This window comes from Peromyscus maniculatus, chromosome 3 (assembly GCF_049852395.1).
Source record: "Peromyscus maniculatus bairdii isolate BWxNUB_F1_BW_parent chromosome 3, HU_Pman_BW_mat_3.1, whole genome shotgun sequence".
In the NCBI taxonomy this organism is placed as follows: Eukaryota; Metazoa; Chordata; class Mammalia; order Rodentia; family Cricetidae; genus Peromyscus; species Peromyscus maniculatus.
In genome coordinates, this window is record NC_134854.1 from 52,859,576 (window position 1) to 52,886,660 (window position 27,085).

The window sequence follows — 27,085 nt, forward strand, 5'->3', positions numbered from 1 at the left end:
GGGCTCTTAGTCCAGAGACAAATTTAACTCTCATTCACACTCCCAATTTCCTCTGGAACCTAACCCCCAACGCTGTCTTTTTCATTATCCATCGATGTTACTTTCTTTGAAAAAGGCCTGGCTCTGTGTGAGTGTCTGGGGCTCAGCAGCTCCTTTCTGAAGATCACTAAGCTCAGGGCAGTAGGCCCAGGTGTCTCCAAAGACCCACCTTCGCAAGGTGGCAGAGCTCCAGAAGGGCAAAGGATGGGCAGAGCTGTGTGCGCCCCCTCCCCAGCCCTTTCCTGTACTCGGGCTCCGGGGAAAAGAGCCCGACTTCTTTCGGCTTTGTCCGCTCTGCAGCCCGGTGGCTGCCCGGGACCTTGACCGCCCCGCATACACACCTGCTGCCCGCCCCGCATGGGCGGCTCAGGAGGAGCGATCGCCAGCATCTCCGGGTTTCCGACTCTCCCTCCAGAGCCTCCTCGGTGCTGTGCGGGTGCGGGGCGGCGCCGTCCCGCGCGCCCTCCGAGGAGGCGGGTCCTGGGGGAGGGCGGGGCCCGGGACCCGCCGCGCCCTCCGCCGGGCGGCCCGCAGGCAGGCGCCGGGCCGGCCGGGAGGTGGTGCTCGCCTCCCCGCGCGGGGCCGTGCGTTGCCCGGCAGCGGCTGCGAGGCTCGGGAGGGGGCGGAGCGGCGCGGCCGGCGTGCAGCGGCCCCAGTCCGCGGATCCGGCCCGGCCCGCCCCCGCCTCGCCGGCCTCGCTGCGCGCCGGTGCGCGGCTCCCAGTCCCCGCCGCAGCGGCCGCCCGCGTCCCGGGCCCGAGCGCGCCCACGCCGCGAGGCCGGTGTGCCGGGGAGCCGACGCGTGGCCATGGAGCGGGAGCCCCGCGCCAAGGTTGCGCTGGTGCCGGGGCGGAGCGGCCGCGGGCCTTCCTCCCGCCACCGCCGCCCGGGGCTGCTGCTCCCCGGCCTCTGGCTGCTGCTGCTCGCCCGGCCGGCCTCGTGCGCCCCAGGTAAGCTTCGCCGAGCCCCCCGGGACGCGGCCGCCACCCTGCCCGCCTTCGCTGCCGCGCTCGCCACCCTCTGTCTCCCCCCCGCCCCCCACCCGCCCATCCTCTTTTATTCTCCACCGCTCCCTCGCCCTCCTTGCTGGAGATGCTTTTCTATTCTTCCTGGGCCCAGCAAATAAAGGCATGGAGGAAATGAATAGATGCAGAGGAAAAGAGAGAGTGGTTCCTGACCGGTCTTGCTAAAAAGGTCTGCAACCTAGCCTTCCGTGAACCATGTTGCCCGAGGCGGGTCTGGTGGTTTCTGCTCTGAAGAAGCCTATTTTCTTTTTTCCCCTTTGCAAAATGCAGGCACTGGAATTGTGTTTGTGCACAGCTGTGTGAATGTGGCGTAGCGAATGTTTTGGGATACTTTTATTGTTGGGGCAAAGGGCTGCATCTGGTGTGTGCTGTAAAGCAGTTGTGCATTGCCATGAACAGCCAGCCAGTGTTCCCCCAGATGCAGGCAAGCTGGCCGTGTCCCCCAGTGCGCCAGGACACAAAGAACATTCAAAGAAAAAAATCTCTTGGAAAGCGCCCTGGCCATGGATCTTTCCAGGGAACTAGCTATTGGTATTGCCTCTACAAAGGCATTACAATGGAGTGTGAAAATATTTTGAGTCTGAAGTGTCAGGGCATGAAAGAAGTCATGGTTGGTTTTTACAATAGATGCAATTTAGTGACTGTTCATCAGCATGGGATTAAGAGACATGATTTATGAGGCGTGTGGGTGGGTTTTGTTTGTTGAGGAAATGATTTAATTTCATGTTGTTTCTCTGAAATGTTTATTTGTCCGCCCTGAGTGTGCATTGGAAGGATGGCCTGGAGACCATCTCCGTGGTGACACACAGGCAAGCCGGTGATTGCCACAGCACACGCATGCTTGGCTACTTTGTGGGTAGGAAAGGGAAGGTGGAAAGCTTCTTCACACTGCACAGGAAAACCAGAAAAGCCGTGAAAGCAGCTCAGAACCCTCCCTGCTTGTGGGAGCAGGGCCAGAGGACTGCCAAGTGGCTGGAAGGAAGTGGGACACATTTGAAGGTGTCCCTAGGCCTGATTGTGGGCGTCAGAACCAGCCCCAGGAAGAAGCGGATGGTGGGGTAGAAGCCGGGAAGGGACTTCAGGGAACATAGATGAGACTGCTTCACTCACTGGGGAGGAAATTGAGGCAGAAACGGCTCGCTCAAGGTCACAGGCTGGATGAAGACAGGAATTGCAGTATCCACCCATTCCCTTTCACTGTTCTTGACCCACAGACAGGGTTCACAGCTGAAGTCTCCAGAGGTTTCCTTTAGGTGGGGGAACCCTGCCTCAGGGAACCGCACCAGAGGCGGGGTTGATGGAGTGGGTGTCTTAGACCGGGTACACTGGGTGCAGAAACTTTGCCTAAACTCCCAGCCACCTCCTGCCTCCGTCTCATTCCATGAGAGCTGCAGTCCAGAGTTCTCTTAGAGGAGTCAGTCCTTTAGAGTGCTGTCATCTTTAGTCAACAGAGGAAGGTGGAGTCTGCTGGAGTTGTCCATCACGGGACCTAGCTCGCTCATTGTTTCCACTGACGTGTGTGCCAGGTGCTGCATTTTATGGATGTGACCTAGTCACATCGGGCTTAGGCTTTAGGACCCCTACCTTACGGAGGAGGACCTTAGCAGGTGTCTAGGAGAGTCTGGCTTCAGGCTATGGTACACTTAGCTTCTGGGGCCCCAACGACTTCCCACATGCACATTGTCCTCTGACTCTTCTGGGGAGGTTGGAGAAGATAAAGTTATTTTGCTAAATTTAAAGTTGACGGTAGGTTGGTCGACACCGCTTCACCCTTCCTTAGAAGTCCTTTTCTGTTCCCTGGCCACCCCAATTCAAATACCCAACCCGGAGACTCGAAGTGACATGTCTCTTCTAGAGCTGACGTCGCAGAGGCAGAGACATCATCCTTTCACTAATTTGCGCACTGGGCCTCTCTAGTTGGCACAGCTGCTTCTGGGCAGGAGCACAGAGTGAGATCCAGTGTGCATAGCATCCAGCTTCAGGGGCCTGGCCTCGGGGACCTAACTGCAAACACAGAGCTGTTATGTCAGCAAGGGTAGACACAAGTGTGGATGTATGTACCCAGTCTGAGTGAACTGCTAGGTGGAGGGTCTTCAGGGATGACCTCTTGATGGTGACCCGATTGCAGGCTCTGGGAAACCAGCTTGGTGGAGGGTGGCTTGGTAAGGTGCTTAGGTGGCTTGTGGGATGCCTGGGCATGGCCAGTGGCTGTTGATCCTGGGACGCAGTGGTACCAGGATCTCATCTTAGTGATGTACCTTCAATAGCAGTGTGGGCAGAGAGACTTTGCTGAGGGCTGCCCTAAGGGTGCAGGGGGTCCTTAATCCTGTCTGCCGTTCCTCTGGGAGGCTGCAGTCCCTCCTCTATTGGGGATGATAAGCGCCCGCCTTCAGTAACTTTCTCTTTGGTTCAGTGGAGTTGATTTCCCTTATTACAGTCTTCAGTGAGATCTCTCTGTGCTGTATTGCTCCATTGCCAATTTCTATTTCCTTTCGTGTTTTAAATGCACGATTTTTTTTTCTTTTTAAAGAAAACATTTATAGGTTAGGTTCGGGACTTCACTGTTGTGGAAAACAATCTGAAAATGCCTGGGGACTTACTTTGAATGTAGTGCTTTTAGGTAGCCAGCCAACACAATGGGAAGGAGAGAATGGCACCCCATTCCTTATACATAGACAAGTCTGTTTAAGAACTATAATCATCATGGAATTGACAGTGCAGCAGAACATAGAAATTAATGAAAGGGGCAGAAAACAGTCACTAAGGACTTGGGTTGTGACTTAGTGGTGGCGTTGGGTAGCCAGGACCAGAAAGGACAGGAGGGTGGCTCACCCACACTTCCACAGCCCATGGGTAGCACTGTAAATGGTTTAGGTTTGGTTTCTTTTTGAGATAGAGTTTTGCTATAAAACCCAGGCCTTACTGTGTGAACCAGGCTAGTTTTGAACTCGTGACAGCTCTGCTGCTTTGCCTCTTGTGTGCTGGGATTACAGATGTGTGCCACCGTGCTTAGTCCTCTTTTGTTATTACTATCTCTAAAGTGAGAAATTATATGTGTAATTGTATTTGTTGTTTCTATTCATGCTCAATTTTCTTTTTTAATATAGTTTTTTTGAGCTGCCATATTTTTTTTTTGTTTTGTTTTGTTGTTGTTGTTGTTTGAGACGGGTTTCTCTGTGTAGCTCTGACTGCCTTAGAACTCACTCTGTAGGCCAGGCTGGCCTCAGACTCACAGAGATCCTCCTGCCTCTGCCTTCTGAGTTCTGGGATTAAAGGTGTGGCCACCGCCAACCAGGCAAGCTGCGGTGAATGTCATGGTGATTATCTATACAGATACGTCTTTGCTCCTCTCTCTGTTTTTCCGTGTATATGGGTCTTTATTTTTATGCATGTATTTGTAGAGTGGGAATGATAATATGATTAAACTGTTATATGTGCCTGGCTGGCTTCCTGTGTGTTTTGCTTGGAGTGTGGCTTACTTTGAAGGTGCTCAGGATGTAGTTGCTGAATGAATCAGTTTTCTGAACATTGTAATGCTAGAAACAAACAAACAAACAAACCTAGAAGGTTATAGACTTGATGTCCATCATTATATTCATTGATTATTTATTTTGTTTTTATTTTTTATTTTTATTTTTATTTTTTGAGACAGCATCTCTCTATGTAGTCCCAGATGTCCTGGAACCCACTATGTGGACCAGGCTAGCTCCAACTCACAAAGATTCTTTTACCTCTGCCTAGCCAGTGTTGGGATTAAAGGTGTGCAGCATCATGCCTGGTTCCTTTGATTATTTTTTTTTTATTTTTTATTTTTTTTTTTTATTTTTTTTTTTTGGTTTTTCGAGACAGGGTTTCTCTGTGTAGCTTTGCGCCTTTCCTGGAACTCGCTTTGGAGACCAGGCTGGCCTCGAACTCACAGAGATCCGCCTGCCTCTGCCTCCCAAGTGCTGGGATTAAAGGCGTGCGCCACCACCGCCCGGCTCCTTTGATTATTTTTAAACACTTTTGTTGCCTAAATTTGTAATACATTATTTTAATTTTCACCTTTTACATTTCTTTAGTGTTTGATTTTTATTTTGTATTTGTATTATTTGAATTTCTTTGTTGTTACCACTATCATATTTCCCCCTTCCAATGTGTTTTCTTTTACATGTAATTAATCAACTAATTGATTTTTGAGGTAGGGTCTCATATAACTCTGCCTGGGCTCAAACTCACTGTGTAGCTGAGGATGACCTTGAACTCCTGATCCTCCTGCCTCCACCTTCCCAATGCTGGAATTACAGGTGTCACGGTACCCCATCTTATACATGGTGGTGGTTAAACATGGCACCCCATCTCATACATGCTGGTGGTTAAACATGGCACCCCATCTTATACATGCTGGTGGTTAAACATGGCACCTCATCTCATACATGGTGGTGGTTAAACACAGTACCCCATCTTATCCATGGTGGTGGTTAAACACAGTACCCCATCTTATACATGGTGGTGGTTAAACACGGCACCCCATCTCATACATGGTGGTGGTTAAACACGGTACCCCATCTCATACATGGTGGTGGTTAAACACAGTACCCCATCTCATACATGGTGGTGGTTAAACACAGTACCCCATCTCATACATGGTGATGGTTAAACATGGCACCCCATCTTATACATGGTGGTGGTTAAACACGGTACCACATCTTATCCATGGTGGTGGTTAAACACAGCACCCCATTTTATACACGGTGGTGGTTAAGCCCAGGGCTTTGTGCGTGCCAGACAAGCATCCACCATCTGGGCCATGTCTCAGCCTCTTCTCTTACATTTTGCATAATTGAAAAAAAAGTTAGTATGTTAGGATGTGTGCGGATGTGCTTGTGTGTGCCATGGTGAGCGTGTAGAGGTCAGAGGACAACTCGGTTCAGTTGCTTTTTCCAGTTTTGCCTGGGTTCCGGGGCTCAGACTCAGGGTGCCTGGCTCCAGTGCCCAGTGCCTGTCCCTGCTGACTCATCTCACTGGCCCCTCTTTTATGTAATGTTGAGACACAGAAGCGTGCGGTTATGGTGATGAGCAAAATCTGCAAGCGTTTTCTTTGTGTAACTTTTCCCCATGCATTTGTGCTATGGCTTGTTTAATTTTTATCTGTCTTAATGAGCGACTGGTCATTTCAGGGTGAATATTTGTAAGACCTAGTTTAAAATTGTGAACAAGGACTTCAAATGTGTGCGAAGTGTGATTCCAGATCTCCTGCACCTTGTTACTTGGGGTTGGGGAATGCTTATGGAGAATTTAAACTTCTGAAACAGAGTACAAGCCTTGAATACTCAGCACGTGGGAGTGGAGCCTGGGGGACCTTGAGTTTGAGGCCAGCCTGGTCTACATGGTGAGACTTTTCTTCAAACAAACAGGAGCAGAACCCAAAACAACGAAGGGATTTAGATTTCTGGAGCTCATCTTCCCCTAAATTCTGATCTTTTGGTAGTGTCTGGGGGATCTTTATCATAACCATTTAAAGCCTGTCTGTAGGGATTTAATACTTTGGAACTGTTTTCCTAAATAGTGCAGACCCATCACATGACTATTAATAGAGACAGATGTTTTATGTCTTATGGTTGTCCCTTTTATTTTAGTTTCATTTATGCGTTTTAAGTGTACGTGTGCCCAGTGTATGTGTACAGGTGCCTATGATGACAAGAGGGCATCGGATCCCCTGCAACTGGGGTTCCAGGCAGTTGTGAGCCACCATGTAGGTCCTGGGATTTGAACTCCCGTCCTCTGCAAGTGCAGCAGGAGCTCTTCAGGGCTGAGCCATCTCTCCAGCCCCACAGCTGTATTTTGACCACGAGAACATCTGAATCAAACCGTTCCGTTGAAGTTGGTTTTGGTTTTTCTCTTGCCACTTTTGGTCTCCCCTGGGTCACAGGGCTCTGCTTCGGGTCTCCCGCCCAGCTTTGGGCGCTGCAGCTACAGTCTTTGTCAGGAAGTACCTTCCTCCGGCCTGAAAGCAGAGTCCCCACCAGGGAGCTGTTAAAAGTCACCAGGGACCTGGGAGCAGGGGTTTTCTGTGTGCCCTGGGTGGTAGCAGCAGCTAATTACAGTGGTTATAATTACACCAGGTGGCTTTTCCTAGAGAGGAAGATGGCATTCTGACTGGCGGCATCTGTTTGCAAGTCTGACCGCCAAGCTTTGATGTGTGCTTAGGTGGCAGGGTTGCTGGACTGATTAGGAACCCAGGGTGTATACCCTTCTGTCCACAACTTACTGTGGGACCACAGACACGTAGCCTTGTCTACACCAGTGGTACAGAGTTAAAGTTCCCTTTTGGCTATCTTGGATGCCTTGGAATGTATAGATGCAACCAGCCTGTTTCTATCTTTGTCTGTTAGATATGCCAGGCCAATGATCTGCTAAAGACAGACAGATTTCTCTTGTCGCATAAACAACAGGGTCTCATATCTCAGGCTGACTGCTTACTTCATATGTAGTTGGGAATGGCCTTGAACTTCTGAACTCTTGCCTCCACCTCCCAAGTGCTGAGATTACAGGGGTGCATCACCATGCCTGGTTTCTATGGTGCTGGGATTAAACCCAGGGCTTCATGCTAGGCAAACACCCTACCCCCAAGTCTCTTTTTTTTTTTTTTTTTTTAATCTTTTTTTTTTTTTTTTTTTTTTTTTTTTTTGGTTTTTCGAGACAGGGTTTCTCTGCGTAGTTTTGCGCCTTTCCTGGAGCTCACTTGGTAGCCCAGGCTGGCCTCGAACTCACAGCGATCCACCTGGCTCTGCCTCCCGAGTGCTGGGATTAAAGGCGTGCGCCACCACCGCCCGGCCCCAAGTCTCGTTTTTTAAAAAACTATCTGCTGGTTGTCACTCCTGTAATCACAGTTTTCTCAGGAGGCTGAGGCAGGAGAATAGACAATTTGAGTGACAGTAACCTGGTAAATAAGTGGGACCCCAGCAAAGTAAAACTGAAACAAGGGTGGAGCATTATGGCTTAGCAAGAGGGTGCTTGCTGCCAAGCCTGACGACCTGGAACCCACACAGTAGAAGGAGAGAACTGACTCTTGAAATTTGCCCTTTGATCTCCACAAGTGTGCCCACCCATGTGCACACACTCAAACAAAATGAATAAATAGTAAATCAATAAAGTCTACCAAAGATGGGGAAAAGTGGGGGAAAAAAGGCAGGGCTTGTGTGAGGCTGGGGAATGTAGCTCAGTGGTACCGCAATTGCCTAGCATGTTCCAGTTTCTCCCATCTCTATTGACGGTGTTGTAGCTTCTCAGGGCCATGGCCCGTAAGTTTTCAGCGTCTGTTGTCATTGGTGAAGATTTATGCTCCTCTCACTGTGGTTCGCATCCCTGCCGCAGCAGCAGCTCCAGGTAGATACGGTTTGCACAGTCCCACCCTAGACATTCTGAATTGAAATCCAGAGTTGCCAGGTTCCTAAGGTATTGTGCACCCCACAGTTCAAGTTTGAGAGGCCCCGGGTGTGGAGGTGATGCTTCCATCCCAGCCTCCTGGTGCCCGGGCCTCTGTCCTCCCTCAGGACTTTTCTCTCAGCTCCTGCTCCCTCAGCTTTCCATAGTCAGTGACTAAAGGCAACGCTCAGTACAGTGGCCGCCCCTAGGACTCTGCTTTAGAATCCTTGACAGCCATGAACAAGTGTGAAGTGATGTCTCTCCTCACAGTTTTATCTTGCGTTACCCCAATGATTACTGATGATGAGCATTTTTTTTTATAGACCTCTTGACTGTTTTTATGTCTTGAGAACTTTCTGTCCGGATCCTTTGCCCTTAAACTTACTAGACTCGTACTACTTCTTTTAGACAGTGCTCATGTTCTGGCTGCTGTTAACTGTGTCGGATACCGTGGGTGATGGAAATTCTGCGTCCTGGGGCGGCAGTGGCCCAACGTGGCTAGTAAAAGAGGTAGAGGGATGGATGTGGACCGTGAATTCTGTCTCCCCCAGATGGATACCCAGCTTCCGTGAGGCTATTTCTCAACCCAGGGGAACGGCAGTGTTAGAGAGGGCCCAGGTCTTCGGAGGGCGAATGTCTACTGCTTTGCATGCTTGCTGTGTATGCTCCAGAGATGAAATGTGATAGTAAGAAGGTGAAGAGCTGAAACAGACACTGAACCAGTCTTGGGGCTGGAGGAGACAGATGTTGCTGGGCGGGGAGGCAGAGAGGGCAGGAGTGTAGTTGCTCATGTTTGGGAGGGACAGGAGCCAGGGCGAGCATGAAGAAATGCATTCTAGAGAGGAGGGATACGGAGGAGACCCAAGCAGCTAGCTCTGGAGGCAGAGATGCCTCCAGTGAAGTGAGTGACTATTCATGGAGGGAGGGAGGTGACGTGAGGGGGGTGAGCGGAGGTGGAACTGGGAGCTGAGAAGATGCCACCGCTTTCCACGGGAGAAGAACGAAGGAAATGCCAGGCAGGGAGTTGGAAGGACAGTCTTGGTCGTAGGCCGGGTGGACACTCTGCTCATCCCACCAGAGGCTTGGTGGGGAATGAGCAGGTGGCGGTGGCCCTGAGTTGGGCTAGTGGGGAGGCCGCGTTTCCTGTGGTAGGCTGGGCGTTCACAGCCGTCATTAGGAAACTCTTGCTGAGGCCTTGTTTTGGCTCCTCTTGTTTGGGCCTGTGGAAAGAGCCCTTCATCACTTAGCATTTTGGGTGCGGGGGATTAACTTTGGAGCCAGACAGTCTGAAGGTCTGTTTTAAAATGCTGGGGAGCTTTCAAAGGGTGTGTGGGGGTGGGGTGGGGTGGGGGGAGAGTTGCGGGGGGCGGAGCTGAAAACATCCGGGAACAAATGATCTTCTAGAGTCAGCTTTAGAGAACTTGGGCAAAGCCCAGGGCTCTCTACTCCAGTGTGGTCCCCGAAACAAGCAGCATCAGCATGACCTGAGAGCCTGTCAGGAAGGCAGAGGCTCAGCAGGACTGTTGCTGGGACCCCAGCCCTCAGGAGGTGGAAGCAGGGGGATCAGGGGTTCAAGGTCAGCCCTAGGGATACCGGGAGCTAGAGGCCAGCCTGGGCTACGTAAGACCTAAGACCGTGTCAAAGAAATCCTCCCCCATCGCCAGCCTCCGGAGTGAGCTAGCTACCTTTTAGGCATCTTCACATAATTTGTGTGTTCCCTGAGGTTTGGAAGCTTTAGCCTCAGCAGTTTCTTGATGAGCTTGGGTGCGTTTCAAAGATTTTTGGTGGCTCCCTAATTAGTGGGGGAGTCCTTAAGTTGGTGTAAAAGCCCAGCCCAGCTTTCTGGGGGAAGTGGAGGGTAGCAGGCTGAGCTGGTGTCTGGCTGGATGTGGTCAGAGGTCTGCTCCTGCCCGGAGCTTCTCAACAGGGCACCAGTATGGCCAGTCATGATTTCCTAAGCTGTGTGGACTGGAGTCAAGTGGGCTAGCTGATCAGGATTATAGAAACCCTTGCAGATAGGGAACCAGTGGTGACGAGTGGGTGTGGGTGGGTCTTCGGCTCCCGAGAGGGAGGAAGTTGTGGCACACTACCACTTGGATGGGCCTCGAGGAGCTATGAGTGACACTGGCCAAGGGTGGAAGGTCCGATGCACAGATGCTGGACAGTTCTCCTTAGGGGAGGTGCTGGGTGTAGAGGAGGCTTTGGAGTCAGTCTGAAGGGTGGTAGTTGCGTGGGCTTGGGAGGCGGAGCCTAGAGAGTTGTGTAGTTACCGGGTGTCCGTTTCCCAAGGGGAAGGGTTTAGGAAATGGGTTGTTTAAAAAGTGACAGTGGTGGGGCGGGGCCTGGTTGTTAGGGACGTAGGAGTGACCGTCGAACCGGGCCTCTGGGGTCTAAGCAAGCGGGAGGTGGCCTCGGGAACCCCAGTCAGAGTCAGGTGATGGGCGTGGGGGACACGTCAGCTGCGGATGGCCAGGGCAGTGGTAACAAGGTTTCCCTGGATCCGGTGGCCCTAGCAAAGATCTCCAGGCTGCTCTACCTCAGGACTGCCTTGGCTCACTTGACCTGCCCTCTCCTCCCTTTCCACTTTAGGTTGTTGATTGAGGTTGAGGGCTCTTTTTCCTGGGCCACTGTTGGCTGGGCAAGGCAGCTGGACGGAAGGGTTGGCATTTTCATGCTGGGCCTGCATAGAGGTGGAATAGAATTGTAAAAAAAAAACATTCTTTTCTTTTCTTTTCTTCTCTTTCTTTTCTTTTCTTTTCTTTTCTTTTCTTTTCTTTTCTTTTCTTTTCTTTTCTTTTCTTTTCTTTTTTCTCTCCTCTCCTCTCCTCTCCTCTCCTCTCCTCTCCTCTCCTCTCCTCTCCTCTCCTCTCCTCTCCTCTCCTCTCCTCTCCTCTCCTCTCCTCTCCTCTCCTCTCCTCTCCTCTCCTCTCCTCTCCTCTCCTCTCCTCTCCTCTCTCTCTCTCTCTCTCTCTCTCTCTGATAGAGTTTTGCTACACTCTTGAACCTAAGTGATCCTCCTGCCTCCAAATAGTGTAAAAAAAATTGTAAAATCTCACTGTTCTTCCCAGCCCTCGGAACTGGGCTTTTCCATGTTTTTATGTGTTTTGAGGGTTACAATAGCGTTCTTGGTTCCCCTCCCTGATTATAAAAACAATATGCCTTGGTTGCAATAATTAGTACTCGCTGTTCCTTCTGTCTAGAACATTCTTATCTCAGATGTTATCTACAGTTCCTTCCCTTCCTGCTGATCTCTTCTCAGCTCCCACACGGTCAGAAGAGTCGATTCTCCGGCAGGAATGCTTTCATCGCTCCCGAGTTCCTGCCCGCTTTGTTCCGCACCCCACACTGTCCCCACCTCTGTGTCTGTCCGTCTGTTTTTTTTCTCAGTCCCCTCCACTAGGCCACAGTGTCCTGTCCCCCAGCACAGGCTTGCTTTGCTCAGTGTTTGGGTTCTGTGTCCTTTGCCCATGTTTGCAGAGTATCTCCCTGTGTGCTGGGCCTCCGGCTGTACCACACGTGACTAGGTGGTGGGTCTCCTCGGCAGGTGGAGCAAAGAAGGAGAGGACATAGAGATTCAGCGTGGGGTGGTAGGGAGCCCCACCGCACGGTGCCTGAGTTAGTGTGCTATGGCAGCCAAAGTGCCGCCACTGGAGGGCTCAGACGGCAGACGTGATGCTCTGAAGTTGGCGATCATTGGTGTCGCCACGACCCCACTGAAGGTGCCAAAGCTGGATCTGATCCAGGTCCCGCTGGTCGCCGTGGCAGTTTCTGACTTTTGGCCGTATCCTCCATCTTCCCTGTGCGTCATTTCAAATTTTTACCTTTTTGTAAGATGGTCACCATGGATCAGGGGCTCACTTACTCATGTCTGATCTCATATTAATCAGTATATCTGTGGTGACCTGTTTCCACATGAGATCATACTCTGCGGTTCTTGGGGCTAGGACTTTGTAGGAATTTTTCGGTTCAGCCCATGGCAGTGTTGTTTGCACTAAAAGCTGAAGGAGGCAGAGGGTGAGCCCAGAAGGTCTTTCAGGGTACAGTGTTCCCCACAGAGGACACGGCCCTGCAAAAGCCTTAAGGCAGGAAGTCATCCAAGCCTGGGCCTCAGAGGAGGCCCGGTGTGAAGTGTGGAGGCGGCAGGATGAAGGATTAGGTGTGAGAGGAAGTGGGTCCTGGCTGTGGAGGATCCTAAGAGGGCTGTCATCAAATGGCGGGACTTACAGTGTAAAATGTGCTACACATTGAGGCATTCAGATGGTTTGGAAGAGTTACAAATTAACAAACAGAAATCACCTCACATCCTACTACTCCAGATAAATGCTGTGGCATTTTGGCGTCTCTCTCTTTCACACATACAAGCACACATGAACACACATGCAAAGTGGTCGCATCATATCCGACATGTTGTTTGGCACTTTGCATTTTTCCATTTCACACTCCATTGTGGGATCTTTGTGTTGTCAGGAAGTATGGGTCTATACCGCAGGCCAGTTTATTCGGCGCTGTGGATGTTCTCTGCTGCAGTTAACCAGGTTAATGGGTTGTAATTTATTGCTTTAAACTCTTGAGCGTTACTACTGTACATGCATCTTTACGCACTTTTCTAATAACTTCTGTAGGATAAATTCCCAGAAATAGACTCATTGGCCTAGTCAGTGTGCACACATTAAATTTTGATGCGCCCTGCCAAATTGCTCTCTAGAAAAGTTGAAGCAATCCACATTATCTCTAGCAATGAGTCAGAGCGATGTTTCATCCCTCTGTAATACAGCCTCACCGTCCCTCATCTCTGCCAAGCTCGAAGGTAAGACACATCTTCATAACAGTCGCATTTCTTTGATTGCTAATTGGCATTTGAGCCTTTGATCAAGTTCCCTTTTGACGGTCTTTCTCCGGTTTTCTGTAGAAATCCCAGGGCCGAGGGACTAGAGAGAGGATTTAGTGGATAAGAGCACTTTTAAGCATGAGGTGGCCGTGGGGACTTGAATTCTGGGACCCAGCACTTATATCAAAAAACCTTTTTACTGATAACCCCAGAGCTGTGGGGGGTGGAGACAGGAGAATGGCTGGGGCTTGCTGGATGCCAGCCTAGCTAGTTCAGTGAGAGACCCTGACTGAAAAGAAGCAATGGAGCGGGACACCCGACATCTCCTCTGACCTGGAGCACGTCCTCAGGTGTCCACACACGACACTCACTCACACCCCAGAGCTGCCCCGGGAAGAGCGGTAATAGCCGATCCAAGCATGGCAGGAGGCAGGATCGCTCTTGTTTCACCTACAGAACACCTGCCAGGCCTGCGAGGGAAGACAAGCCTCAGAGGGCTCACCAGCTTGCTTAAGGCCACACAGCTAATGAGTCTTCTCAACCCTAGGGGTGGTGTACACACCCCAGTCAGGCTCCCGTGGTCTGGGCCTCGTTAGTACATGGCTCTGTGGTGTCCCCCATGAAAATGTTCATTCGCAAGCCTTGCTTGCTTGGTGGGATGAACTCTGTAGATGGGTCCATGTGACCCCTGCCTCCCCCAGAGGGCACCATGCCGGCAGGATGGCACAGGCCTTCACCGAAGGTCATAGGAGGTTCACACCAAACCTCTGTTGAGGGAAATGAATAAGGAAGGCGTCCCAAAGCTACAGATTGTATGGATAGTCATTTTGTTTTGTTTTAGTAATTGAACATTTAACAGGAACAGTTACAAAAAAAATGAAAATTCCCCTTACAGAATGCATTCTGTTTCTCCTGGCCTGGAGGGTAATGTTCCGTGATGTTGGGTGACATTTTCTCATTGCATTTCCCTCTTTGCTGTGACCTGAACCCTATCCTGTGGTCTTGCAAACATCGTTACGTAGATGATGCTGTTTCTCTGTGGCTTGTTTCTGACGGCTTCTTCTTTGATCATGAACTAGGATATGCCTCTGGTTTAAAATCAATTTCTCATTAACTTTCCAGTGTTGATGGGAGGAGGTCAGTGCCTTCAGACAAGTACCTTGTTTAAATCCCAACGGTGGGGCCTGCGGAGATGGCTCAGTGGTCAAGAGCACTGGCTGCCATTGCACAGGAGCCTGGTTCGATTCCCAGCACCCTCGTGATGACTCATAACTGCCTGTAACTTCAGTCCCGGGGATCTGGTGTCCTCTTCTGTCCTCTGTGGGCACCAGGCACACATGTGGCACATAGAAATACATGCAGGCAAAACACCCACACACGTAAAATTAAAAAAAAAAAAAAAAGATTAAGCCCAGCATGGTGGGCTACCCTTTCCTCTTTCTTCACCCTTTGAGCTTTCTTGTTCTAAGGGAAAAGAAAAAAAAATAAAATAAACAGGATATTAATATCTTGCATTTATGCCAGGATCTGATGTTAAATATTAACTTTCTAAATGATTCTCAGAGACACTTCTTCTTGGGACTGTTGTTTTTAAAAAAAAGTTACTCTTATCATTGTGTGTGCTCATGAGGTTGGGGGGGGTGCATATGGGCCACAGTGGGCAGGTAGAGGTCAGAGGGCAATGCATACAGAATGTCACCCCTTTCCTGGGGCGGGGAGGGAAGTGGCTGGTACGGGGGTGGGTATGTGAGTAAGTGGAGAGAAGGCTGCTGTTGAGATACAGTGTCTGGCAGTCTCCCGGTTTTTTCCTGAGGGCGACACAGTCATCCTCTTAGGGAGATGGGGCTGGCACAGGGTGGGCTCTGTGGGAAAAGTGTTTACAGGTGCAGGTTTCATGGCTCACAGAAGAAGGAATCAACACGGTGTATCTTGATTCTTAAAAGTAGGCTAGAGTTGAGAAAATCCAGAGGGGAACGGAATAGGCACAGACCTGGAGAGCCAGGACCACAGTATGCGGCAGTCCCTGTCTTGAGGGAAAAAACCAGCTGCCCCCTTCCATGGTTGAGAAGGCTCCCCATGGGGCTGATCCACTGGGTCCAGCCTAGGCCATGAGTCTGATGACCTTTTCTCGACACATCTTCTCCGACAGCTTCTATACCATCAGATTCCCTCAGCCACTGACATTTCTACTGTAGACTTGAAAAGAGGCTCTCTCTGCATGAACCCAGGAGACATCTTTTGGCCTTTAAATGGGCATCTATTCAGCCATTCTCTTAGTGTCAGACTTCATTTTCCTAGTTATCTATGGACATGACTTGAGATGGTTTAAAAAAAAAATTAGTGTTTGGCTAATTACCATGAGGAAATGAATTTTTAGGATACTTGGTCACTTGATGGAAGAAAGTATGCATGAGGTGGAGGAGAAGCTCTGGAGATATCTAGCACTTGGGTTGATGAACTGTGTGTGGCTCAGGGAAGCAAGCAAGGGATTGCCTACACCTGAGGAAAAAGTACAGACCAGCCGGAGTGAGGGGCGAAAGTCCAGGTCAGACAGAGGACAGTGTCACTGAGTAACCAAGAGTGTCATTTGGACCCACGGTGATCTCAAAAGCAGATTTCTGAGAGTGGAGTTCTAGGCAGAACTGAGCCGGGCTTTCTTAGCTCAGACACCAGGAAGTGGTTAAAACAGTGTTAGAACATCTAAGAAACTGTTTTTGAAGAGAAAACAGGACTCAGCAAGATGGCTCAGTGAGTCACTAAAGACACTTGTTGTCAAGCCTGACAACCTGAGGCAGGTTCCCTGGGACCTGTGTGGTGGGGGTTGGGGGGGCTGGGGGGGTGGGAAGGTGGGCGGGGGTGGAGGTGGGGGTGGGGGGGGTGGGGGGGTGGGGACCAACTCCTGCCGCTTGTCCGCTGACCCCCACATGGTGTAAGTGTGACACCACCTCCACCACATACAATTAATAATGAATGCAATTAAAAAATTTAAAGCCCAGATAGTACATAAAATGATGTGTGAGAGTTGTTGGCTGCAGGACAGACCAGGCCTGTATTACTGGTCAGTAGCGTCCTCTGGGGTCACCTCTTTCTGAGGGAATGGCTGGGGTGGGGCCAGTCTGTTTGGGTCATCTTGGGTTGCTGCTTTTCCCCTGAGGAGGCTGCTTTCCGCCGTGAGGATGAGCAGGCCTCTGTGGACCCAGGAGAGGAACACCAGAGGATGCGAGGCACCGTCTCTGCCCACAAGCCCAGGCTGTCGTCATGGGAAGTATGTGAGAGATTGTTAAGTAGCTCCCGAATCATAGAACCTGACAGCTGGCAAGTTACATAAATATTCATAGCTGTATCAGTTTCTACTTCTGTGACTCTGACGGGATGCTCCAGGGCCCACAGTGTAAGGATGCAGGCTGTAGGAGTTGGAGACCGACTGTCAGGGTAGCTAACAGGGTGTGTGTCAGCTGCTTATTATTCTGTTTGAGGCTCGGGTTCTGCCGAGGGAGCTGGGACTTGGGAGTGGTTGCCCAACCCTTGGCTGTGAGCGTGTGCAGATGTGTGAGGGTGTACATGCCTACACACAGATACGACAGTCGGTGGGCGCCTAAGAAGGCAGACTGAGTCGTAGAGGGTGGATCAAGGAGAGAGACAGGGCAGTCCAGATCAGGAGGGGCCAGCAAGTGGCCGTGGGGAGCCAGCTGCACTCAGAGTTACGTGCTGTAAACTGACTTTGAATCTCTGTGCATTCCCATCGCTGGGTCTCTTGGTTGTGTTCCTTACCGCTGTGTCCATCAAGTCCGTTTGATTAGGACAGAGTGATGTCACGACACTAGTGTCTCTGACTGATTTCATCTTCATTGTAGTTGATGTTCCTGGCTGGGTGGAACAGCCTCCTCCCCGCTTCCCTGCTTCTGACCTCTCCTCCTAGCACACCGCAGTGGACTAGGTCTCTCCCTAGGGAGAGCTCCGCTGAGCTGTTGAATATGCTGTCCTTCTTCCCAAAGGCCCTTCCCCTCTCTGTTTCCTGATTTCACTTCTCCCTCAAAAATCCCAGGCCACCCATCACCCTCCCCACAAGGCATGAAGAAGCAGAGTGGCGTAGACACCCTCACTCCAAGTGCGACTCAACTAAATTTATAACCTCGGGTGAGTGGGTCTTGCCTTGTTTACTGTCTCCTCCGTGCGCGCTGTGGCTGGGTTCGCCATCCTTAGTGAGCACCTGACGAATTGCTGAATGGATGAATGACGGAGGAGTGATTCCGTGAGGGGCACACTGAATGGATAAATGATTGTGTGCACCATGATTCTATGAGGGGCGCACTGAATGGATAAATGATTGTGTGCACCATGATTCCAGGAGGGGCACACTGGCTGGATAAATGATTGTGTGCACCATGATTCCAGGAGGGGCACACTGGCTGGATAAATGATTGTGTGCACCATGATTCCAGGAGGGGCACACTGAATGGATAAATGATTGTGCACACCATGATTCCACGAGGGGCACACTGGCTGGATAAATGATTGTGTGCACCATGATTCCATGAAGGGCACACTGGCTGGATAAATAAATAATTGTGTGCATCATGATTGCATGAGGGGCGCACTGGCTGGATAAATGATTGTGTGCACCATGATTCCATGAAGGGCACACTGGCTGGATAAATAAATAATTGTGTGCATCATGATTCCATGAGGGACCCACTGGCTGGATAAATGATTGTGTGCACCATGATTCCATGAGGGACCCACTGGCTGGATAAATGATTGTGTGCACCATGATTCCATGAGGGACCCACTGGCTGGATAAATGATTGTGCACACGATGGAATGAGCTAGAACATCTAATGCCACGGTGAGTTTGGTGCGACTGTGGCTTCTCTCTCCTAGATAAAAGGCTCTTGTGAAGCTGGGTATCCTTCATCTTTCATTACTACCTCTTCACAGCTTCTTCCTCCCACATCCAAGCTCAGACCTCTTCACACCTTCTCTTCCTTTGTATCTTTACACTCTCTTGGCTTCAGGAGCCCCCTTCATGTGGTCGGACCCCACACTACATCTTTGTCCCAGATTCACCCCAACATAAGCTCCTGTGATTGATCGACTGTCAGTCTGACCCAAAAATGGTGGACGTGCACATCTCTGCAGGCTGAGTCCCTTGTTGTGATATTCATTTTCAGATGCTTTGGAAGTGAACTGTATTTAGAAGAAAGTACCCATCTTTATTTCTGTTCCATTAATAGTTTGATGCACTAGTCTTTGTGTGTGTGTGTGTGTGTGTGTGTGTGTGTGTGTGTGTGTGTGTGTGTGTGTGCTTGTGAAGACAAAGGTCAGCCTTGGCTGTTGGCCTTGGGAGCCATCCACCTTGTCTTTTGAGTAGATCAAGTCCCTCACTGGCCTGGAGCTCTGTCTTAGGTTAGACGGGCTGGCCAGTGAGCCCTAGGGATTCACCTCTCTCCACCTCCTCCAGCCCACTGGGTTTTTGTTGTGTTCTGGGGATTACATCCCATGCCTCATGCTTGCAAAGCAGGTACTCTGACGTCTCCATCTCCTCCCTCCCTTCTCCCTAATCTAAAAAACTCTGCATGTATGCATATATAGTAGACCCTACTTTTTCAAAAAATAGAAATGGGATCATACTAGCCATAGAATTTTGCATCTTCCAGTTTTCATTTTATTGTAAATGTTTTTCATATGCTTTAAAATATTTTTAAGCAAGCACACAATATTCATTTGTAGGGCGGAATTTTCCAAGCCGTTCCTGAATTACTTGTTTCGTGTTTTTATGATGTTGGGGATCCGGCCTGGGGCCTTACACCTGCCAGACCATAGCTGTTCCCCTGAGCTGCATCCCAGCCGTTCCTAAACCACTCAGTATCTTATTGGTCCTCCTTGTGCCAAACCACACAATCCTGGGATGAACATCTGTGCGTAGTTCCTTGAGCTTCTGTTTATCCCCTTCAGGATAGTTTTAAGGAAGGAGTTGGATCACAAAGGCTAGATTTGGAGAAGAAAAAGAAGAATCCCCGAGTCAGTACATCAGAAAGCTTTACAGGGTGTGTTGGAGAACATGCCCAGAATTGGGATCTTAGAGTCATAGTTGGTGTCGCTGAGCAGTTTTTAGAGGAGACCAGCCGGGCAGATGGCTGCTTGTCCCGAGGCCTGCTGTCTGGTTATCCTCTGCCTCATCCTTCATACACTAGCATGTGCTGACCCACTAAAGGTCAGCCCCTTTGGCCACCTGTGAAGGCAAAAGCCCAGGAGTCAGTGTGGGTGGCATTGGTAATCTCAGCTTCCCCGGGACTGGAGTAGGTGAGCATCGCTGTTCTCTGGGACCCGTGACATGAGTTTGTACAAGGGGACCAGAGCCTGAGGAAGCGGGTGGGGGCGCTCCTCCCTGAGCCTCAGAGCCAGCCACATCTGTCCACAGCAGGGTGGACCCTCCTTTCGCTGACCCTCCTTTCGCCACAGCTGTATTTAGTGTCTCTATTCTAACTGTTCCCAAACTTGAATTACAGTGATTACTTGATTTCCAAAATTGTGGTTAAAATGCATCTAGCATAAAATTTGCCGTCATAACCACTTTTAAGTACAGGGTTGAGCAGTGTTAAGTACCTTCACCAGCCCTTTTCATCTTGCAAAACTGAACTCTAGGTCCATTAAAAAACAACTCCCTGTGTGTACCTCCAGTTCCTTGGAGCCACCGTTCTGCTTTTTATTTTTGTGAGTGTGACTCCTGCAGTCCTCTAGATACGTGGAATCATATGGTTCCTCCCTTCCATTACCAAGTTCATTCTTGATGTAGGATGTTCCCTTTTTCAGGCTACATAGTATTCCATTCGATGCAGGATCCATGCGTTTTTCTTTTCGCCTTTTCCACACATTGGCTACAGCAAGAAGGAAGCATTTTGAAATGAGGGTGGAGCTGAGCAAGAACAAGGTGAGGTGTTCCTGTTGGCCCCCAATGTCTCTGAAACCAGAAGGAGCCTAGGTACACATTCTAAGCAATGATGCCAGCGTACAGATAAACCCCTAGGATTCAGTTCTCCGTTAACTTCAGTCTTGCCCATGTCTTTGTTTTTATAGATTCAGCCCGTGCCTTCTGCTTCTCTTCCCCCAGTCTTTGTGAGGAGCCGGCTGCTTTGGCGTTTGATTTTGGAGAGAGAGTCTCTTATAGCCCAGGCTGCCCTTACCTAGCCCAGGCTCCCTGTCTAGCCCAGCTTGCTGGTTAATTTTTATTGTCCACTTGACACTTCAGTTAAGGAGTTGCCACCATCAGACTGGCCATGGCATATCCGTGGGGTGTTTTTTTTCTTTTCTTTTCTTTCTTTTCTTTTCTTTTCTTTTCTTTTCTTTTCTTTTCTTTTCTTTTCTTTTCTTTTCTTTTCTTTTCTTTTCTTTTTTCTTTTCTCTCTCTCTCTCTCTCTCTCTCTCTCTCTCTCTCTCTCTCTCTCTCTCTTCTTCCCTCCCTCCCTCCCTCCCTTCCTTCCTTTCTTTTTTTTTGAGACAGGGTTTCTCTGTGTAGCTTTTGCGCCTTTTCTGGAACTCGCTTTGGAGACCAGGTTGGCCTCGAACTCACACAGAGCCTGCCTCTGCCTCCGCAGTGCTGGGACTAAAGGTGTGTGCTGCCGCTCGGCAGGAGTGTTTTCTTGATTGCTAATTGATGTAGGAGGGCTCAGCCCACTGTAGGCGGTACAACCCCTGGGCTGGTGGGCTTGGGTTGAAAGCTGGTGGCTGACCATAATCCAGAGGTTTCTTCCATGGTTTCTGCTTCAAACTCCTGCCTTGAGTTTTTGCCTTGACTCTACTCACTGATGGACCTGTAAACCAAATAAACCCTCTCCTCCCCTGAGCTGCTTTTGACCCATGGTGTTTATCACAGCAACAGAGAGCAAACTAGAGCATCCAGGCTAGCCTGGATCTCCTCATCCTCCGGCCTCCATCTTCCCAGTGCTTGGAATGCAGACATGCACCACCACCCCAGGCCCGAGAGCTGACTTTTGTTATTATAACGCGGCTTCTTTGGCATGTGCCCTGGTTTCCTGTGTGTTGGTTGGTTTTTTTGTTCACTTGACACTAACTAGAGTCTGGAAAAATGGAACCTTAGTTGAGGGATTGTCTACATCAGATTGGTGTATGGGCATATCTGTGGGATATCTTCTAGATTGATGATTGATGTGGGCGGAACCATCTCTGGGCAGGTGGTCTTGGGTTGCATATAAAAGGAGGCTGAGGGAGCCATGAAAGTGAGCCTGTGAGTGTTGGTCCTCCATGGTCCTCCATGCTTCCATTTCTGCCTTGGGAAGTAATGTGTAAGCCAAAGAAACCCTTTCCTCCTTGAGTTGCTTTGGTTAGTGTGATAGCACAGTGACAGAAACCTGTCTAGGACATTTCCTAGCTAGGTTATTAGTTGCTCCCTGGTGCTGTACATACAGTGTTGTCCCCCGGGTGTCCAGGAGGGGAGGGAGCTGCTGGTTCTAGGCACCCCCGAGCACCAGTGTCTCAGGAGCTCACACGATTAGCGTTAGGTATCTCTTGTGCGCCCTCCGGCGTGGTGTGTGTTCTGTCTAGATCACTTCTCCATAATGCCGAGGCAGTGCGCTACATACGGTCCCCCAGTGCTGTTTAGGGGCTAACCCCACGAGTGAAGTTTGTGTATGTTTATGAGGACACAAGTTTAAGAGGGAGAAAACAACAACAAACTTTTTCATTTTGTTTGCCCGTTGTCTGAACCTAAAGATACAAAAACCTTGTGGATAACGAGGGCAGGTTATGGAAGTAATCCTGCTGACCGACCGCTGGTTTGTATTTCGGTTGCCATTGACGCTGTGGTGTGGCCATCATTCGCTTTCTGTATCTCTGAGAAAGGAAATCGCTGCCATTCAGAGCCCACCACCCACTGTGGATGTGGCCTGGCTCACAGTGGTAGCTGGTTTTGTGTGTGTGTGTGTGTGTGTGTGTGTGTGTGTGTGTGTGTGTGTGTGTGTTGGGGTCTTACATAGTCCAGGCTGACCTTGGACTCCCGATTCTCCCGAGTGCTGGGATTAGAGGTGTGACCACCACATCCAGCTGACCGTCCAGCTCCCATCGTGGGGGATAAACACTGGAACGATGAATCACCAGTCAGTTCCCGATAGACGCCATTCAGTGTGTTTGCCTATTTGTGTGGTGTGGGAGGAAGGCAGGTGAGGGAGTTCATAGACAGTAGTGGAAACACTCTCCAGCTTTAATTCTGAAAATTTCCTAATTAAGTTCCCGTGAGTCTCTCCCTGGGCACGTGCCGCCCATGACTTTCCCTGTTGAGTTAGTGCAATGCCTGTGCGGGAGTCCCGTCTTTGCTCACCAGACATGCTTCGTTTTCTCTTACCCGTTTCCTTCCATATTTCATTACAGACTTTATATTTTGTAAATGTGTATCTACTGGCCGTGCTTCATGCAGATGGTGATTGTTGTTTGTCTTTAAAAGTCTTTCTCTTAGAGTTCTGTATTTTTATGATTTCCCCCACATTGCTGCCCTCGAGAGAAAGCAGAGATGAAGCAGCTTCCCGGCTGAGAGGGATCCCAAGGAGAACTTGGCAGTAATAACACTTGATTCTGTCTCGTGTTAGAGTGGTGGTTCTCACCCTGGGGTGCACGACCCCACAGGGGTTGTTGGATGACCCTTTCACAGGGGTTGGATGTCAGAGAGCCCGCATGTCAGATATTTACAGTACGATTCACAACAGTAGCAAAATTATAGTTATAAAATAGCAACGAAAATAATCTTCTGGTTGGGGGTCACCACGACATGAGGAACTGTATTACAGGGTCGCAGTGTTAGGAACCACTGCCTTAGAGGGTCACTGGCTCATTGTCCCTGTGGATGGAGCCTGTCATTCCTGCCAGTGTCTTGCTCGGACTCCACCCCAGTATTCAATGCCGACTCGCCTGCTGTCTGGGTTCTGAGAATCCTCTCCTGGGTTTTTATCTGTTCACCTTGGGAAGTAGAGTCGTGAGGATCAGGAGCTGGAGGCTTGAGGCCAGCCTGTGCTGCATGAGACTCTGGTCTCTGAAACCCAAAATGTAACACCCCCCCCCCCCAACAGAACAAAACAGAACCCTTCTCCTAACAAGAGCCCATGCACGATGACAGACAGGTGTGCGTTCCCAGGTGTGTGCAGACATCAGAAGACAGCTTGCTAAAGTCAGTTCTCTTCTCCCCCGTGCTGGGGGCCGAGGGTCAAACTGGAGTCATCATGCTTGAAGGCTGGTGTCTTTATCTGCCAAGCCATGTTGCCAGCCTTTATTGAGCATTACTTAATGGGGGTTTCAGCTCACTTGTTTTGGTGGCTTTTAAGAATGTTCTAGAATTCTTCGTTGGGATTGTCTCAAGATGATCACTAAGAGGCTGGGCATGGTGGTGCATGGCTTTAATTCCAGCACTTGGAAGGCAGAAGCAGGGGGAAATCGTTGGGAGTTTCAGGCCATTGGTCTAAATAGAGAGTTCCAGAACAGGCAGGGGTACATAGAGACCCGGTCTCAACAAAAAAACAAGGTGGTCAACCACAGAGGCTGTCCGTTATGTGTTAATTGATTGATTGATCTTCCCCGCCCCCCCCCCCCCCCCCCCCCCCCCCCGCGCCACTGTGGATCCTTGCCTGGCCTGATACTGGCTGGATAGAACAAACTGTTCTGGAACTCACAGAGATCCACCTGTTACAAATCCAGGTCAACAAAGGCTGTTCTTTGATTTTTTTTTTTTTAAAGATTTATTTATTCTGTTTTATGGGCATGAGTGTTTTGTCTTCATGTATGTATGTGCACCATGTGTGTGCCAGGTGTCCGTGGCGATCAGAAGAGGGGGTCAGGTCCTGTGCAAGAACAGGTGCTCTTAACCGCTGAGCCATCCAGCCCCAGGGTGCTTTGTGTGCATGCCGTTATACGGGAAGCAGAGTAACAGGTAATTCTGTAATGTTCGGAAAGGTGAGGCGCTACCCTTGGCTCATGAAGTTCCTTTAAATTCCTGACTCTTGTGCGGACATGTATGCTCTGTGCGTTTCCTGTGTAATTTGCCCATCACAAGGATAGAATTTACACCGCTTTAGAGGTTTTTGCTGCTTAGCATTTTATGAACTCAGACTGGCTCCAGGTGATCATGAGGGAAAGGCTTACATTAGTGGTACTTTATTGAAATTGCTTGTTTTAATTTTGTAGACTTGTGAGGGAAAGCAGGTATTCTCTTCCACCTGGTGCGTTGCCGAGCTGCACAGGGCCAGCTTGTGTGTGCAGATTTCTCAGTGAGGAGACCCAGGGAAGGAACGTCAGCTACTCATACAAGGAAGCACACAGAGCAGGGAGCAGGAGGAACAGCTGGGGAAGCCAGCTGCTGGTGGCGCACGCCTTTAATCCCAGCACTCAGGAGGCAGAGGCAGGTGGATCTCTGAGTTTGAGGCCAGCCTGGTCTACAAAGCGAGTTCCAGGCCAGCCAGGGCTACAATGAGAAACTTTGACTCTAAAAAACTAAAAAAAAAAAAAAAAAAAAAAAAAAAAAGCACACCTGGGAAGAGAGAGGATTCTAGGGAAGGAGGAGAGTGTTGTCCAGCATCCTGCATCTTCATTCTGTGGTATCTTGTTGAGATTCAGGGAACCGAGTGTGCACATTGGGGAGGGTGTGGGCGTATTTGATCTTGGGGACGAATAGGCAATTGGCAGAGATGTCACTGGGCTGAGACGGGCTAAAGTGAGGGTGAAGGGGGTAGAGTGACTTCAGCCTGGTCGGAGCTGGAATTTGATGGAGTGTGATTTCATCTCTGGAGAAAGCCGGTGTCCAGGAGCTAGAGGGAGCGGGGAGTGCCCAGGGCTGTCCTCTGTGGACTAGCAGCAGAGCTGACTGGCCAGCAGTGCATGGAAGCCCTTGGAATACATGTCCCTTCCAGAGCAGAAGGAATCCACTGAGGTTGCCAGTTGTGTGGAACAGATTGTAAATGCCTCTTAATGACCAGGGTTCCCTAAGGCCTTTAGATAGAAGTCAGGCCTGAGACAAGGCTTCCATGAAGCTTTACAGGAATATGTCCGATAACCAGATTAAAGCTCAAAAAGACATTTTTCTTTTTTTCTCTTTTTTTGGTTTGTTTTTTTCTTGAGACAGAGTTTCTCTGTGTAGCCCTGACTGTCCTGGAACTTGCTCTGTAGACCAGGCTGGCCTTGAACTCACAGAGATGCACCTGCCTCTGCCTCCCAAGTGCTGGGATTAAAGCCGTACACCACCACCACCCGGCTTCCAAAATATTTTTTAAAAGGTGTGTTTTTATTTTTATGTATGTGTGTGTATGTCTGTGGTTGGGTTTGTGCACATGAGTGTAGGTGCCTGTGGAGGACAGAAGGGGGCATCAGATCCCTCAGAACTGGATTTATAGGTACATGTGATTTGCATGATGTAGATGTTGGGAACTGAACTTGGGTTCTCTGCAAGAGCAGTGAGTACTCTTAACCACTGAACCATCTCTCCAGCCCCCAAAATAATGTCAGACTTTTAAAATTAAATTGTAATATATGCATATATAAAAACAGTCAGAGCTGGGGGTGGGGGTGGTGCTGCTGCTGCTGCTCGCCTTTAATCCCAGCACTCGAGAGGCAGAGCCAGGCGGATCTCTGTGAGTTCGAGGCCAGCCTGGTCTACAGAGTGAGATCCAGGACAGGCTCCAAAACTACACAGAGAAGCCCTGTCTCAAAAAACCAAAAAAAAAAAAAAAAAAAAACAACCAAAAAAACCAGTCAGAAGGAAACAGCCCAGTGAATTTCCACAGGCTGATTATAGCCCTGTAACACCACCAACACCAACAAAACATTACCTGCCCTTCAGAAACCCCTCTTCCTGTCCATCTTCCAGTAATGGCTCTCTTGCAGCTAACATACTGGATTAACCTGTGCCATGAAAGTCATCCACACATTTTAACACAAGAGGACAGGTTAGCGTTTGTTGACAGCCTGCTCTTGTGTAGATCTGGGGTTAAACAGCTACACTTGCCTTTTTGAAAGTATGTGACTCACGTGGAGGTGCTTTGCAAAGTCTTGCCGTCAGAGGTGGTCACGGCTCCCCTCCGGCTTTGCTTAGGCTGCCCTGGTGCCCTGCTGGGGATTGGTGCAATGGATGTGTGACCTGCCTGTGGGGTTCTGTGAGTCTGGCACATTTTCGGAAATCCTAGGGTCTATGCTGAGTCCTTGGTGCTCCCGAGGGCTACGTTCTTGGACTTAGGGGCCAATAGGAGGTGACTTTGAGAATTTGTAATCTTGAGGCCAGCATGTGTCAGTACTCTCCTTTTTTAGTTTTTGAATTTTGGAGACATGGCCTCACCATGTAGCCCAGGCTGACCTTAAACTTGTGGCAATCCTCCTGCCTCAGCCTCTGTAGCATGTGGGACTTACAGGTGGAAGTTGCCTTTCAAGCTTGAGCCTGAGACTTGTTACAGTGTTGTTAGTTGCCAACATTTAACAGTTAGGAGTTTCACTGAGAATACGTGAATATGTGCCCTGCAGAGCCTACTGTAAGTCCACCAGCGTGCCAGCTTTGAACCTAATTCCTCTTTGATGTTTACTCCGGAGCTGCCCTCACATTGACCTCTGTAGGTCTTCGGGTCTCCTGTGATTGTCAAGGCAGCCCTTTAAAGATAATGGCACTTTTTGGTTTTGTCTTGTTTTTGGAGATAGGGTTTCTCTTGTGTAGTCCTGGCTGTCCTGGAACTCGCTTTGTAGACCAGGATGGCCTTGAACTCAGAGATCTGCCTGCCTCTGCCTCTCAAGTGCTGGGATTGAAAGTG

General features: G+C 49.7%; 1 protein-coding gene across 4 annotated transcripts in view; it reads left to right on the plus strand.

Annotated features, from left to right (window-relative positions):
* Positions 1 to 706: 706 nt before the first annotated feature.
* Kiaa1549 (KIAA1549 ortholog) overlaps positions 707 to 27,085 on the plus strand; it is a 136,024-nt gene continuing 109,645 nt past the window's right edge. For 2 of the 4 annotated variants that reach the window (XM_076566504.1, XM_076566505.1), the window contains exon 1: positions 708 to 988. In XM_076566504.1, the coding sequence (XP_076422619.1) occupies positions 847 to 988 (142 nt within the window). In that variant the 5' untranslated portion in view covers positions 708 to 846. Of the gene's footprint in view, positions 989 to 27,085 lie in introns of all 4 variants that reach the window. The other 2 variants (XM_076566506.1, XM_076566503.1) reach the window with 2 other exon arrangements.